Source organism: Carettochelys insculpta, chromosome 2 (assembly GCF_033958435.1).
Source record: "Carettochelys insculpta isolate YL-2023 chromosome 2, ASM3395843v1, whole genome shotgun sequence".
NCBI classification, from domain to species: Eukaryota; Metazoa; Chordata; order Testudines; family Carettochelyidae; genus Carettochelys; species Carettochelys insculpta.
The window spans coordinates 112,974,996-112,990,551 of record NC_134138.1 but is presented as its reverse complement, the minus strand read 5'-3'; the positions used below and the strand labels follow the sequence as shown (position 1 = coordinate 112,990,551).

General features: G+C 39.3%; 1 protein-coding gene across 7 annotated transcripts in view; it reads right to left on the bottom strand.

Annotated features, from left to right (window-relative positions):
* The window catches only part of ATP9B (ATPase phospholipid transporting 9B (putative)), a 332,144-nt gene that overhangs the window by 220,627 nt on the left and 95,961 nt on the right, over positions 1-15,556 (bottom strand). For all 7 annotated transcript variants that reach the window (XM_074987543.1, XM_074987544.1, XM_074987549.1 and 4 more), the window contains exon 7: positions 11,412-11,463. In XM_074987543.1, the coding sequence (XP_074843644.1) occupies positions 11,412-11,463 (52 nt within the window). The remainder of the gene's footprint in view (positions 1-11,411; positions 11,464-15,556) is intronic.

The window sequence follows — 15,556 nt, the reverse complement described above, 5'->3', positions numbered from 1 at the left end:
AGTCACTCATGCCCTAAAGATAAAAGTTTATCTGGCCGTATGCGCAAACTTCACTCTAGTCATTTGTCATTCTCTGTAGCAATACATTTCCAAAGCTTTTTTATTTCAAGACAGGTAGGTTTTATAATGCATCATTTCCAGACATAATAGCAAATTCCGGAACGTGTGAAAAAAGTAACTATTATAGCCTTATTATTCTCTAGTAGTCTGTTTTACAAAATAATAGGTGACATGGAAGTTACATGACTGAATTCCAAAAACATACTAGTTTTATTTCAAAAATTCAATGTTACAAACTAAACCTTTGTGCAAAAAAGAAAATACATTTTGGTCTTGAGTTAATTATATTCTTAATTGCGCAGAAAATATTATTATTATTATTATTACTATTTATCACCTGTACTAAATGATTATTTACTAGTAGTGAATTTCTGGTTTCCTGACATAGCATGTTAATGTCCACAGTCTCTCGCTTGTATTTTTGCATAAACACAAACACCTGTATAGTTGGTAGTTTTTACCCAGGAAAATGGAATACTCACTAAAAATGTTTAAGCAATTGCCACAAATATCTCAGCTTCACAAATACTACTATACTACATTCATAATTTTAGTATGATGTATCAGTAACTTGAAAAAAACACATCTGTAGTACTAATACAAAGACAAAATTAATCAACTAGCAACATGAATGACCTTTTTAACGTTTTGGATGCAATTCAATTTTACAAACTTTAGGAAACCGAGAATTAGGCATTACATCTTCAGAGACTTCCGACGGTTGAGCAGTGAAAAACTACGTTCTACGTTCCCAGCCAAAAGGCTTCAGTGAAGACCTAAACATGGGAGTGATGGGTACTATTCCCTACCTTGCCAGCTGGTGGCATGGATCTAGATGTGGATTCAGAGGCGGGGGAAAAAGAACTTAATAGTAAGGGTATGTTTATGTAGCAGGTAGGAGGGTTCTTCCCAGCCTGGGTACACAGACTAGTTCTGCCAGTGTGTTAAAAATACTAATATAGCTCCAATGGCATGGTTGGCAGTTCGAGTGAGCCACCCAAGAAAATTCTGACCCATTAGATATTAACTCTTACAGCTAGCCCAAACAGCCCTCCAGGCCACCATAGCCACTCTACTACTTTTAGCACACCAAGTTGAGCAGAACTAGCATGCGTCCATCTACCCATGGTGAGAAGACCCTCCCCATCTGCTACACAAATACATCTTAAGGGAATATTACATTTGAGCTGGGGAGATCTCTCACAGAAGCCTCACACCAGAATGCTGAGGAAGCACTATGTGCAGTTATATTTATGGTGAGTGGGAGAGAACAGGTATGTAGCAGCTGTATTTGCATGTCCCCCTCAAGAACTCCACTGCTCCTCCATATCAACAGACCTCATAGAGCAGTGGTGTCCAATGGGAACTGAAAAATCGCCACACTTGTGGTTGGCATCTTTCTGTATTTTCCACAGCCCTCCCCAACAGGCTCCCCCAGGCCCCCCCCCCGCAAACAAATAAAAGCCAGGGACTCACAAGAACCACTTCTGCTGGGGCCAGTGTCACTGGAGCCACCAGAGCAGCTAGGCCCAGAGGAGCTGCTGGGACCACCTCCACGGCTGAGGCTGGAGAAGCCATGCACCTCTCCTACCAGGGTTGGGGCATGTATGTGTGAGGGCAGGCAGAACTTGCATGCAGCTCTAAGAGAAGCTGCATTTAAAGGCTCCATGAGCTGCATGTTGCTACAGAGCCAAATCGCCACACCACAGTACCCACTTGCCATATGTGGCAAGTGGTGACTGTATTGGACATCATGGCCATAGAGGTATCAGCTTTCTTGTTACTGTATTGATGGACAGAAAAAACGTAAAAATGGCAATACTGGGTCAGACCAAAGGGCCATCCAGCCTAGTATCCTGTCTTCTGACAGTGACCAATGCTAGGTGCCCCAGAGGTAATCATCGAGAGATCCATTACCAGTTGCCCATTCCAGACTTCCAGCAAAGGAGGGTAGGAACAGCATCTCTGCCCCCTCGGTTAATAGCCATTCATGGATCTATCCTCCCCAAATTTATTTAGCTCTTTTTTTTGAGCCTGTTACTGTCCTGGACTTCACAACATCCACTAGCGAAGAGTTCCAGAGGATGACTATGAGTTATATGCAAAAATACTTCCATTTGCTTGCTGTAAACTTACTATGAATCTAATTTAGTGACCCCTAGTTCTTGTGTTATGGTGAGGAATAAATAACTTCTTAATTCACTTTCTCTACACCAGTGATGATTTTATAAAAATTCTATCATATCCCTCCCACCCCCATTATTTCTCTTGCAACCTGAAAAGTCTCAGTCTAATTAATCTCTTCCCCTATGGCATCCATCCCACATCCTGCTGTTGCAAATGACTGTGTTGAGGTAAAATAAAACACTATGGCTAAGTCTACCCTGCTGCAGTCCCTAGAAAAAAGTTCTTTTGAAAGAACTCCACCGAAAAAACTTCTTTCAAAAGATCTTGACCACACACAAAAAAGCAGATCTGCTCTTTCAAGAGACAGCGGGGACACCCTGGACACTCTTTTGAAAGAAGGGGCCAGGAAACGCCATTGATAGAAAAATCTGGTGCCATGGAGGACTGCTCTTTTGAAAAAAGTGTCCCTGGGGCATCTACACACTTTGTTTCCAAAAAATCTTTCAGAAAAAGGCGCTTGTCCTCATCTTGGAGCGGAAGAGGGCCTCTGGAAATAGTGCAGAGTTATTCTGATTTAACGTCAAAAGACCACATTTTGTATGCAGACACGCCATGGGACTTTTTGAAAGAGCCCCAGCTTTTTTGAAAAAACTTGCTAGTGTAGACTGTTTCTGGCTGTTCACATAGGTCTGCATTGTGGTATCCTTTCTCCTTGGACAGGCATGAGTTTACAGATGAAACTTTCCTTTAAGAACCACGTCCCTTTGTTTTCCAAAATGTGATGTTCAGTCAATATTTATGTGCAAAGGGAATTGGTTCCAAATGGAGAAAGTCATTTGCAGCCAACTCTGTCCAAAACCCAAGGTCCACGTGGCTGGTCTCCTTAACCTTGGTACCAGTTGACCTTTTTGCCCTTTTTCATTTCCCTCCATAACCACAAGCAAGCAGGGGTATGGATGCAAGAGGAACTCACATCCCTTAGAGGGTACATAGTACTTCTGCTCCATTCCCCTGGTGGCTGGAGGACTGAAGGCTGCAATCTGCCAATGGATAGTATTGGTACTTTGGCACTTAAGTGACACAGAAGACAGAGTGGTGCTGGAGGTTTTTAGTGCTAGGACTGTCTACTGCCAGAGTCCTTACTCAGCAACCATTCCTGTACTGATGGTGAACTGCTCCACATCAAAGACCTCGGGTCCAGTAGGTCTGATTCATAGGTCAGAGTGAAGCTTCCATCAATAGCTGCATTAGGCAGAAGCCCCTTTTTTGTATGAAGCTTGAAAATCTTGCAAATCCTGCAGTGTTGTTCTGATTGATGGGCTTCCCCCAAGAACCTAACACAAGTTATGAGAGTCGGCATTTGGCACAGGATTTTGGCAAGTAACCTCAAGCATTGAAGCCTTCAGTTTGTGGCATACCCTACAGCCCTGGACATCTGAGGGGACAAAATGATGCAGGAAGCCAACCAGAACTACTAACAATTATTATTAAAATTATTACTACAACACAAACTCTTACAACTGAAATTGCGAAAACTAAGAGCGCACTCGTGAACAAGTGAACACAGTTCCGACATTGTCATGGATGGTTAGAAGAAATTGAAGAGGAGGGGCAGATTGGCAGGGTCATATATACACTGCCATAGAGGTGCCATTTTAGGGGGCCTCTAAGCCAACTTGATGGGGGATGCTAAAGGAAAAAGCTTCTCACATCCGTGCATGTGGCAAGCACACAGCTGATTGGAATCAGTGTGAACAGGCACTTGTAGAACCAGAAAGTTTTTCCTAAGATTCAGCTACTGGGACTAAAGGCAACTAGCCTGATGGTTTGTAGCTCTAGATTGATTACAGTCCTCTGCGTTTTCCTTTTACAACACCCTCTGAGTCTCAGTGGACAGCATATGTGCTCTTCACGTGCAGACTGATACACATTTGTGCTGACTGTTCTCTCTGGAATTTGAGTAACTGCTAAAATTTTTTTGGTTCACTCAAAAGTTATTGCAGGCTCTGGGACCATGATTTATCCTATGGTATATTGCTATCCAAGACTGGACGTGAAGCAGAAATTTTTGCAGGATCTTAATATGAAAGTGAGTCCAGTAATGTACACTTATAGAGTTCTGCTTTCCCAACAGATAAATCAACAATTTTAGCATAGCGAAGTGCGGATACTTGACATTTCAGACACTTTTCTGCTATCTTTCAAAGACACTGGAATTTGTCCAGAACTCTCCATAGAGGTGAGAATTGTTGGTACAGGCTTTATTTGGCACTTCTCTTTTTTTCCACATGAAAACTATGCACTGGTGGTTGGTAGGCCTTCACAATTTTGACCTGTGTTAAAGACAAATTCATCAGGGCACTTAAAATTTTCCTTGCCGATTCCTGCAAGCTGTGAGAGGAGAAGTTCCATGGTTTGGAAAGAAAAGGCATTGAGAAATAACTTTCCCTATTTCCAAACCTTGAGAACCTAGCCTAGTTTCAAATGAAGGAAGCTTTCCTACAGCTGTGTTTCATGTGCTCAGACCGTACTTGTGTGTTGGCTGAGGGTTGAACTTCCCTTTAGAATGTTCATCAGTCCTACAACACCAGTGGGGGCAGGAGCCTTGCCACCAGCTGGGACCTTGCCTGCACAGTTGCCTTCAGAAGACTGCTTTGTGAAAGGTCAAGAACTGGAGACAGTTCTTGCTGTTTTGTTTCCCGTTCCTGTCTGCCGTCTGTGACATGTTGTGTGTAGTAATATGGTTTTGCCCTACAAACTTTCCTCAGAAACCTTAATATCAATTCTTAATGTAATTAGCAAATTTCAGTTAAAAATTAAAAAAAAAACATTGTTTGAAAATATCTGCTACAAAAGGACAACTGGAGCATGCAATCTATTCAGGTTTGAATGCAAAAAAAATGTAGACTGCTCTTCCTGTGAAACAGTCCCAAGTCTAGAGTCGAAACCAAGTATCTGGTCTTCCTGCAGTTACCAGGGAGAAGAGAAACAACTTTAAAAATGGTCAAACATAAAGTGAACAGAGAAAACCCATGTGGTGTTTGTTTGTTTTCGGGCAGGGAAGGACTTAGGTATCAGAAATCAGATGAAGTGTTCTTTAATTCATTTTGAAAACACAGTTCTAGGCATGCAAAAATCATCCATAGACATATATGTTGCTAAACTTAAATAAAAGCAGATATTAATTTATTATACTTAAAATGAGATTCCTAGACTATAAAACTAAAAAGTATCCTAAGAAGCTGGATTTCCTAGGCTTTATTTGGAAAGGGGACTGGGGGAATGCACCCTCTACTGTTACCCATCTCTACAAAGACATCATATTTCTGAAAAAGAAGGATACTTTTAGATTCTATTTTGTAAGTTATGCTCAGTAATAATAATAATTTCTTAAACATAAGGGGCATTGTTTGCCTCCAACAAATATACACACACACACGGGGCTTGTCTACACTACCACCTTCCTTCAAAGGAAGGATGGTAATTTACTAATGAAGTGCTGCCATGCATAGGCAGCACTTCATTAAGCAAATTCCCCTCCACCCCCAGTAGCAACTTCAAAGTTTTAAACTTCGAAGTACCGGCACGCATCTAGCTGTGGCGCACCCACTGGTACTTCAAAGTGCCGGGGCAACTTCGAAGTCCCCTTACTCCTCAGGGGAATAAGGGGACTTTGAAGTTGCCCCAGAACTTCGAAGTACCGGCGGATGCGCTGCGGCGAGACGCATGCCAGTACTTCAAAGTTTAAAAACTTCGGAGTTGCCGGGGGGAGGGTGGAGGGAATTTGCTTAATGAAGTGCTGCCTATGCATGACAGCACTTCATTAGTAAACTCCCAACACCCTAATTACCATCCTTCCTTTGAAGGAAGGTGGTAGTGTAGATAAGCCCATGGAGACGGAGAGAGAATGAGAGAGAGAGGGAGGATGAAACAAATCAACAATTTAGCCCAAAAAAGATTTTTGAGGAGCTACCAGAGTCTACCAACTTTTTAACTATGGTTTCTAACTGCTACAAAGCTATAAAAAGTAAACTGTGTCTTAGTACAGAACATGAGTTGCATACAAAACATCAAAGTATGTTACAGCTAAAATATTTTAACAAAGTATTTAAAGTGCCAACAATAAATTAAACCATCATTCAAAACACCAACATGCAGGAAAACCAATTATAGATTTGTGAGTGTTTATTCCTTATTCAAAAAGCAATTACTGCCATATGCTTGACATTCAGTTTTTTGTTTTTGTTTTTTTTAAATGCAACATCAATATAACTGGTTTATCTTTGGCATGTTCACAAAAAACCTTATTTCCAAATGAAGTTAGCAAAAAATTCCTAAAATCAAAGTTAAGTTTTTTCCACCCTACCCCCGTTAAAGAAATTGATTGGAGTTTTTATTTAACTCACTTGTGTTGGTACTAGACTGAACACTTCATTAGTAAACAACCTACAAACAAAATGATCACTTCCACCTGTTCTTCCTTGACTGCAGAAGTTGCATGTGAGTTTACTGTTTTACCATATTGCATTAAAAGACTGGGTTTGTCAAAACTGCATATTGTGTGGGTTCACGAAAGCTGAGGAATATTGATCAGTGACATGGATGTTAATTGCTTTCCCTCTTGAAAGGGCTCTCAACTAACATTTAGGAGAGGGGAAAGTACCCTGGTGACTGGAATACAAGAAAAGAAATAAATGTTTACTTATTTTACCAGCAACTGTGGTTCTTTGAGAAGTATTGTCCCTGCACATTCCACTATGTATGTACAATCTGTGCAGCTGAGTTCAGATTCTTTTCTTCAGCTCTATTCATTGGGGCACATATGCTCTGCATGGCCTCAGGGTAAGGAGACCACAATGGCTCCTCATTTCCTTCACTGATACTGAATACAGGGTTTTTCAAACTCTATAGTAATGGGGAAAGTGGATGGGTCATCAAATGTTTACAGACAACACATCTTGAAGAAGCAAAACTACTGTAAAGAACTATTTCTTCTGAGTTCTTGTCCATATACATTCCCTCTGATGGTGACCCACAAGCAGCTGTCTGGTCTTATGTAGCTGTGTGCAAGTAGTCTAAACACTAAGCCAGCCCTGCCAACATGATCATCAGACCATGATGCTTCTAGTGTGGAATAATGCTGCATGAAGTTATGTATTGAACTTCACACAGCTACCCTATGATGGGCACAATTCTCAAAGAAGCTGTCAAGGCTGCTTGAGCCCTGGTGGAGTGAGCTATAACTCTGGATGATCTAAATTTGGATAATTCATAGTCAAAAGCAGTTACTAACCAATTTAAAAAGTCTCTGGGTAGAAGATGGCAGATGTTTTTAGAGGATAAAATAAAAAAGAACAAGTTAAAAATTACTTCGAAAAATTAGATGTCTGCATCCTAGAAATAGTCCAGGAGTCAGAGGTACCAGAGAAGGTATCAGAATATTTAGCTATCATCTTTGAAACGTCCTGGAAGTCTGGACAGATTCCAGAAGACTGGAAAAGGGTGAATATAGTGTCCTTCTATAAAAAGGGGAAAGAACAACCCAGGAAACTACAGAACAGTTAGTTTAACTTCTATGCCCAGAAAGATAATGGAGCAAGTAATTAAGGAATTCATCTGCAAACATCTGGAAGAAAATAAGTTAATAGGTAACAGCCAGCATGGATGTGTGAAGAACAAATTGTGCCAGACCAATCTGATAGCTTTTTTGACAGTATAACAATTCTTGTGGATAAGGGAGAAGCAATGATGTGGTATACCTAGACTTTCATAAGGCATGTGATATGTTCTCACATGACCTACTTATCAATAAGCTACACAAATATAACTTAGATGGGGATACTACAAGATGGGTGCATAACTGGCTGGATAACTGTTCTCACGAAGTGGTTATTAATGGTTAAATGTCATGCTGAAAGGGCATAACAATTGGGGTTCCACAGGGATCTGCTTTGAGACCGGTTTTATTCAATATCTTCATCAACAATTTAGATATTGGCATAGAGAGTACGCTTATTCAGTCTGCAGATGATACCAAGCTGGGAGGGGTTGGAACTGCTTTGGAGGATAGGGTCAGAATTCAAATGATCCGGTAAAACTGGAGAAATGGTCTGAGGTAAAACAGGATCAAGTTTAATAAGGACACATGCAAAGAACTCCACTTAGGAAAGAACAATCAGCTTCATTCATACAAAATGGGAAACGACTGTCTAGGAAGAAGCACTGGGGAAAAGGTATTTAGGGGTTATAATGGACCACAAGCTAAATATCAGGTAACAGTGTGATGCTGTTAAGAAAAAACAAAACAGCAAACATGATTCTGGGATGCATTAACAGGAGTGTTGAGCGCATTGGGAAGTCATTCTTATGCTCTACTCAGCACTGATTAGACCTCAGTTGGAGTATTGTGTCCAGTTCTGGGCACCATATTTCAAGAAAGATGTGGAGAAACTAGAAAAGATCCAGAGAAGAGCAACAAGAATACGTAAAGATCTAGAGAACATGAGTTATGAGGGAAGACTGAAATAATTGGGCTTGTTTAGTTTAGAAAAGAGAAGACTAAGAGGGGACATGGTAGCAGTTTTCAAGTGCCTAAAAGAGGGTTACAAGGAGGAGAGAGGAAAATTAGCTCATCCTATCCTCAGAGGACAAGGAGACAAGGGGCCTAAACTGCAACAAGGGATGTTTAAGTTGGACATTAGGAAAAATGTCCTGACTTTTATGGTGGTTAAACACTGGAATTAATTGCTTAGGGAGGTTGTAGAATCTCCATCACTGGCAATATTTAAGAGCAGATTACATAGACTTCCATTGGGGATGGTCTAGATCATGCTTGGTCCTCTTGTGAGTGCAGGGGACTGGACTCGATGACCTCGCAAGGTCCCTTCCAGTTCCAGTGTTCTATGATTCTATGATTCATCTTTTCTCCATAACCTAAAATAATCTGGGGTGTACTCTGAATAGTTTAGTTCTGTGTAGCTAGAAGCATAGCTGCCTACAGAGAGATGAATCACCCAATTAAGACATAAATCAGTAGCTATTCTGAGCAGACCTTGGGATGAGTTCTCAACGTTACCTTTTCTTTGTAGACGACCCTGCCATAAAAATTAGAATTTCCCAGCCTTGTCAACAATCTAATTGCTACCAAACCACTGTTTTACTGGGAAAGTAAAAAGGGGGCTTGTAGCTACCAGCACAAAATGGTTTCAAACCCATTTAAAAATGTTTAGATTCCAAGAAGGTATAAGTTATCCGACAGGGGGAGGGGCAGATATTTCACCTTCACTGAATGCATTGGTGGCTGAAGTCAACGTACCAGTAAACCAGACGTCTACAGGAGAACACACAGATAGTTTGCTCATCTTCATATTGATGGAAGAATTTAGGAAACATTTGTACAGAAGTGTCTTTTTCTCTACTGCTACCTTCCATAACTCAGGTAACATGCAGTTCCGGCGTGAGTTCTGAAGCTCATGTGGACCACTTATAGACTCACAACTTCTGATTTCATCAAGTTTAGAAATTCTCTTTTTATTCTGATTTGGAGCAAAATCAATTTGTAAATCATGGAGCTGCCCACAAAGTAGAGATGGCAGTTCTCACGCAGCTCCAATTACAATAGATTAATGTTAGCATAGTATAAGAGCCTGGATCTCAAACAAGAGTCCTAGGCCCCCCGTTCAGGACCATGAGCAGGTTTCATGAGGTCCTGCAAGCATGTGCAGCTGGGGTCCATGACAGAAAGCCAAAGCCAAACCACGGGCTGAAGTCTAGGTCCCTGAGTGCTGTTCCCTGGGCCTAAAGCAAAAGCCTAAGCAACTTAACTATGCAGGGCCCCCTGACAAATTGCCACCACATAACACTGGCCCTGGTTTGCATATGCAGAAAACTGTTGTGGCACAGGGGTTTTGTGGAATTTGTATAGTAGTGGTGGCGGTGGGGACAAAGAAAAAATTTGTGAACACCAGCTATAAGACAGCCTATACTGTAAGTGCTATGTAGTACAGGCTGAACCTCTCTATTTCAGAACCCTCTCATTCGGCAAACTCCGTAATCCGGCATGATTTTAGTTAGCTGGATGATCACTTATGGGTATGGTCAAGATTCCTGTGGTCCCATAAAGATCATTTACAGTCACCAGTCCTGGCTCTCAGTGTTCTGTGCTGTTATTTAGCTGTAAGAACCCTTAAAGCAGTGGCAGCATTAGTAATGTGTTAGAAAATACTGACCTCTTTAGTCCAGCAAATTCTCTCATCTGGCACCAGTCAGGTCCCCAGAATGCCAGATGAGAGAGGTTAAAACTGTATAACTGTTCCCAGCTTTTAGCAGCCTTCTTAAGTCTTCACATATAATTCTTAAAATTGACTTTTGAACCGTCGGAATCAATGTTATTCTTACAAATTGAATAGAATGCAATTATATCAGTGAAGTGGCAATGATTTATTAAAAAATGCAATTATACTTATTTTTATTTCCAATACATAAAGATGAAAGGTGGTACAGTTTGAACCTTTCTACAGCCTGCCACACTCGTCTGGCAACATCAGAGGTCTGGCATGGTTTTAATTATTTGTACATCCAGTGATCAAGGGTGCGGCTGTTTTATGTGGTCCCCCAAAGTTTGTTTACAGCTACTAGTCCTGGCTCTCAGACTTTTGTGCTGTTATTTTGCTCTAATTTACCCCAAATGTCTGTTAAGAGCCCATAAGCAGTGGGAGTGTTTATAATGCTACTAGACAGTATTGATCTTCCATGATTTGGCAAATTTCCTAGTTTGGCACCAGTCAGGTCCTGAGGGTGCCAGATTAGGGAGGTTCAAGCCTGTATAAAAATGTATACCTTATGCATAATGTCATTCTCCCAAAGAGTTATTTGTATCTTTAATTCAAATACACAACATAGTCTCAGTCTACCTTGGCTTCAATATCTGGATTAAGTATTTGAGCGATAGATATAAATGGGGGGTGTGCGTGTGCATGAGAGAGAGAGAGCACAAGCCTACTTTGAAGTCCTCCTTCACTGTAGCTCACAATATGGATTCCTGATCTGTTCATATTAGTTATGGTTCATAAATGATGCCTGTATACTGTATTAGTTCAGATAAACGAGATAAAAGTTCATCTTTTATCATTGTTCTTTATGACCATAATACCAAACAAACAAACAAATTCACTGCACACACAAAGCTCCAATATAACTAGTAAAATCAAAATATCTAAACATACCAGTTTTCTCTGAAGTTCTGAGAAATACCATGTCAGATGGGATTCGTTGATTCTAGGGAAAAAAAGCATATTTACATGTCTGTAATAAAAAGAATCATTCCAATCAAATGTCCAGTAAGATCAGCAACTAAGGGTCACACTTGGATTGAAACACAATTAAAATAGGATTTATCAAAGTACTTTACATTCAGCATTTGAAATTCAGAAATCAATATTTTAGAAAAATTATAGACAACAGTTAAGCCTTTCCGATCCTCCCTATAAGTGGATCTCTTAACTGCCTGCAGAATTTCAATAAGTAGTAACTTCTTAACTATAGTTTTCAGGCAGAAAAAAAATAAAATTCTGTAACGTTAAAAGACAAACTAAAAATCTTCAAAAGAAAATTTCAGTAGGTCAAATCCTCACTCTTGTTTTTGGTGTGTGTGCCAGGGTATGGGGCGGGGAGGGGGAGTGGTATTAGATCCCAATGTGCTAGCTGAAGAATCTTGCTGCTCATATGGACCACATCACTGGAGCATACCTCAAATATTTCTGGATTTGTTTTCAGAACTTTGGGAAGTGGGACAGTACTGTTAAACCATTTTAGAGATTAGAGAACTTCTGTCCCTTCCCAAAAATAAAAATAAAAAAGAGAAAAGAAAGATTTCCTCTCATCATCAAAAGCTACACCTATCTATTTATACAGAAAGGTTATCCCAAAATCTTGAAGAAATAAAATTACAGAGAGTTCTGGATTTCTTCTCCCATTTTCTTGTGGATTTAAAACTAATACAAAAATCAAGCTGTTCCTTATTTAAAATGCAAAATCTGACTCCACCATGATTAAGCCTCCTCACTTTTCACTATTCAGTTATGTAGCATGCATACATAAATTTGCAGCATCCGGGTATTCATCTGATCTCATTCTCTCCAAATTATCTAAAAAAACTGGGAGTATTGCATAACTCTACTGCACAATGTAGGTTTGAAATGACAACACATAGGGGCCTCAATCCCAAAGTAGCACAAATAAATATTTTTTCTCTTTCTTTTCACAGGCCACCTTTAGTTACTATGGTGATCTCTAAGCCACAGACTCTTTGACTTTAAGGTCAGAAGGGACCATTACAATAACCCATTGTGAACTTCTGCACATTGCAGGCCACAAAACCTCACATAACCACTCCTATAATAGAACCCTAGCCTCTGGATCAATTACTGAAATCCTCAAATAATAACCTGAGTTTTAATCTAGTGCTGATACATTTCATCTCAGTAGTTTCAATTCCTGTACCACTGACAAACTACACCAGACATTTCTTATTTTGTATTTTTTCCATATATTTAAAACGCTCCTTCTCAAACACAGACAGACACACACATAGATGCAGAAGCAGTCTTACACAGTATTTCTCACACAGCTCTCTCCTGGGAAAGCTTGGGGAAAAAGAACACTAATAACATGCTAATACATGTCTTGATGCAATCTTGGAAAATGCATAAATGCCATGGTGAATGCACCACAGGCCTTGCAAAGTTTGTTCCAGAGTGGACTGACTTAAAGCAAAGCAAAATTAAATCACTGACTTTAATCAAGACTTAAATGAGCATTTGTATTTTTAATTATTTTTGTAAGGAAAAACAGTTTCATTGGTGGTAACAATTACACTATGGTTATTTTTAGCTAAATATTGCTTTAACACTAAATGTGGAACTTTTTTGCAAATCAGGAGTATACATTACATTATCTGTATTTATTTATAGTATACCTGACTTTCAATGTTTACATTTTTATTATGTTAGAAAATGGTGAATTATACATTTTATTTAAGAAATTATTATTTTTTTAACTTGTGATTTGTATCAAGCTCCATTTGAATGGAAATATATATTAATTAAAATGCAAAAGAAAACTGTTTTAATTGTTTGTATTAAATAAATGTTCTGGATATACAAGAAACTATCAAAACTAACTTTGCATTAAAACCTAACTGAGTTAAATAAAAGAAAAAAGTATTATAGGAGCTGCTGGACTGAAGCGAATGTTTCCAAGTCATCATGCAAGTCAAGAATGTAGAACAAGTAGATCTCATCTTCAAACTTGTATTTTATTCAAGAATGGAAAGAGGAAAACAAGGTTTCCTGCTTTTTTCAACTCCCAGCTGGACTCTTAATCTGAAACAAAACAGTCATTGAACCTAACTGGCATAAGGAAAATATTTTCTGCACCTGTAAAAGAGGCTTCCATTGACCAAAAAAACTGGTTTGGCACTCAAACCAACTCTGATTTTAGGTGCTTGGTCAGTAGCTTCCTCTAGTTCAGTGGGTTGACTTGTTCTAAAAGTTGGCAGCAAATATGAGCTGCTTAACATTTGGTATTCAACTTAATTACTTAATATGCTACAATACATGTAGGCCTTAATGCATATTGTCAAATTTAAATTTAAACAGGTTTATTTATCTAAGAAGTAAAGCTATATTTAATTGAAATAAAATTATTTAAATCAAAATTTTCCATTTAAATAAAACGTCTACCTTTATTTAATCAACTTTTTTTAAAATCAATTCTGGACCTCTTCCGATAGTTAATTACCCTTACTATTAAACATCTGCATCTCATTTTTAGTTGGAATTAGCTTCAGGTTTCATCAATGCAATTCAAATTTCAGTCATATTCATTTGCAAGTATCAAACACAGTTCTGGCTTTATTTTGTGCATACACTCCATACTGCACCAAATTGCATTGTGGTTTTGTGATGTGTACAAACAACAACAAACTCATGACCAAACTCACTTTCAAATTTTTCCCACCATTCAGTATTTGAATTTACGCTGCTATAAGATGGAAAGCTACTTCACCAACCTAGTGTAGAGTCACGAGACTGCAAGTATTTCTGGGCATTTGTACATTGTATATCTCAACTGGGCCATTATCTTGATTGGGGCTTTCAGGAGCTAATAAAATTTAAGCATTATTAACTGTAACAGGGCCTAATGTTACCCTCCAAATATAAGTTTAAAAGGAAATTCAATATATTTACAACATGGCACTTCTGAAATATTTTATTCCAAGCATCACTACAAGGGTATGTCTACACAGCAAAGAAAAAACTCGTGGCAGAGCCACGTCAGTTCACTTGGGCTTGTAAGGCTCAAGCTATAGGGCTGTTTCACTGACACACAGATTTCATGGTTCGCACTGGAGCATGAGCATTAGGTTTCTCCCACGCTAGGGAGCCTGGCTTTTAGTCCAGGCCTAAGTTTACCCAGCAATGAAACAGACCCACAACACAAGCCCCAGGAACATGAATTGGCTGGCACTGGCCAGCTGCAGGTTATTCTTTCTTGTGCAGACAACCTGAATATCTTTTTACTAATCGATTCCTCTAAATACCTTTCACCATGCCTTATGCAGTAATCAAAAAGGACTAAAGTTGATTTTCATGGGCAAGACACAGACCCCACTTTCAGATTCAGGGTTAAAACATTTATCCTATGACCCAAAATGCACACGACCCGTACGTTGTTTCAAGACAAGCAAGATTTTTTATATATTCAAAAAAATTTACAGGCACCCATTTCCTTTCTCAGGCACCTTTTTCCTTAGTCACTGTGCATCATAATCTTAAAAGCAACCAAATTTGACAAAAAGGTCACATTTCTAACCAATCCTATGTGCCAGCAATAATACAGACTAAGCCACCCAACGGTCAGAAAGCTAGCTAACTAAACAACTGCAGAATCCTGTGTTTCTACTCTGAATGCAATGAACCATCCTTTGCATACTGTGTAAAAGTTTCAATTGCGAGAGAAAAGGAAACTACTCTTTCATTTCATTCTGTATTACAAGTGAGACAATCATGGCAACAAGACTGGGAACATTGTGAATGTCCCAAATAGCTTCATGTAACAGTATTCAGTTTCAATATTAGTTTTTGAATAGCACAGCCAGCACAAGTGTAAACTTCCAGGTTTTCTGGAACTACATGGGCTCCTTTTCAGTTTGAATTTTGAAGACTGACAAGAAGGGTTTTAAAATTTTCAAGAAATCTTTGGAAAGCTTGCAAACTGTCTGCCCTTACCCCTTCCTGAAAAAAAAATGCTAAGGAAGAGACAATAGAAGCTGTTAGTGCTGCTTGTGGGGAAGCCCAATAGATAGGGG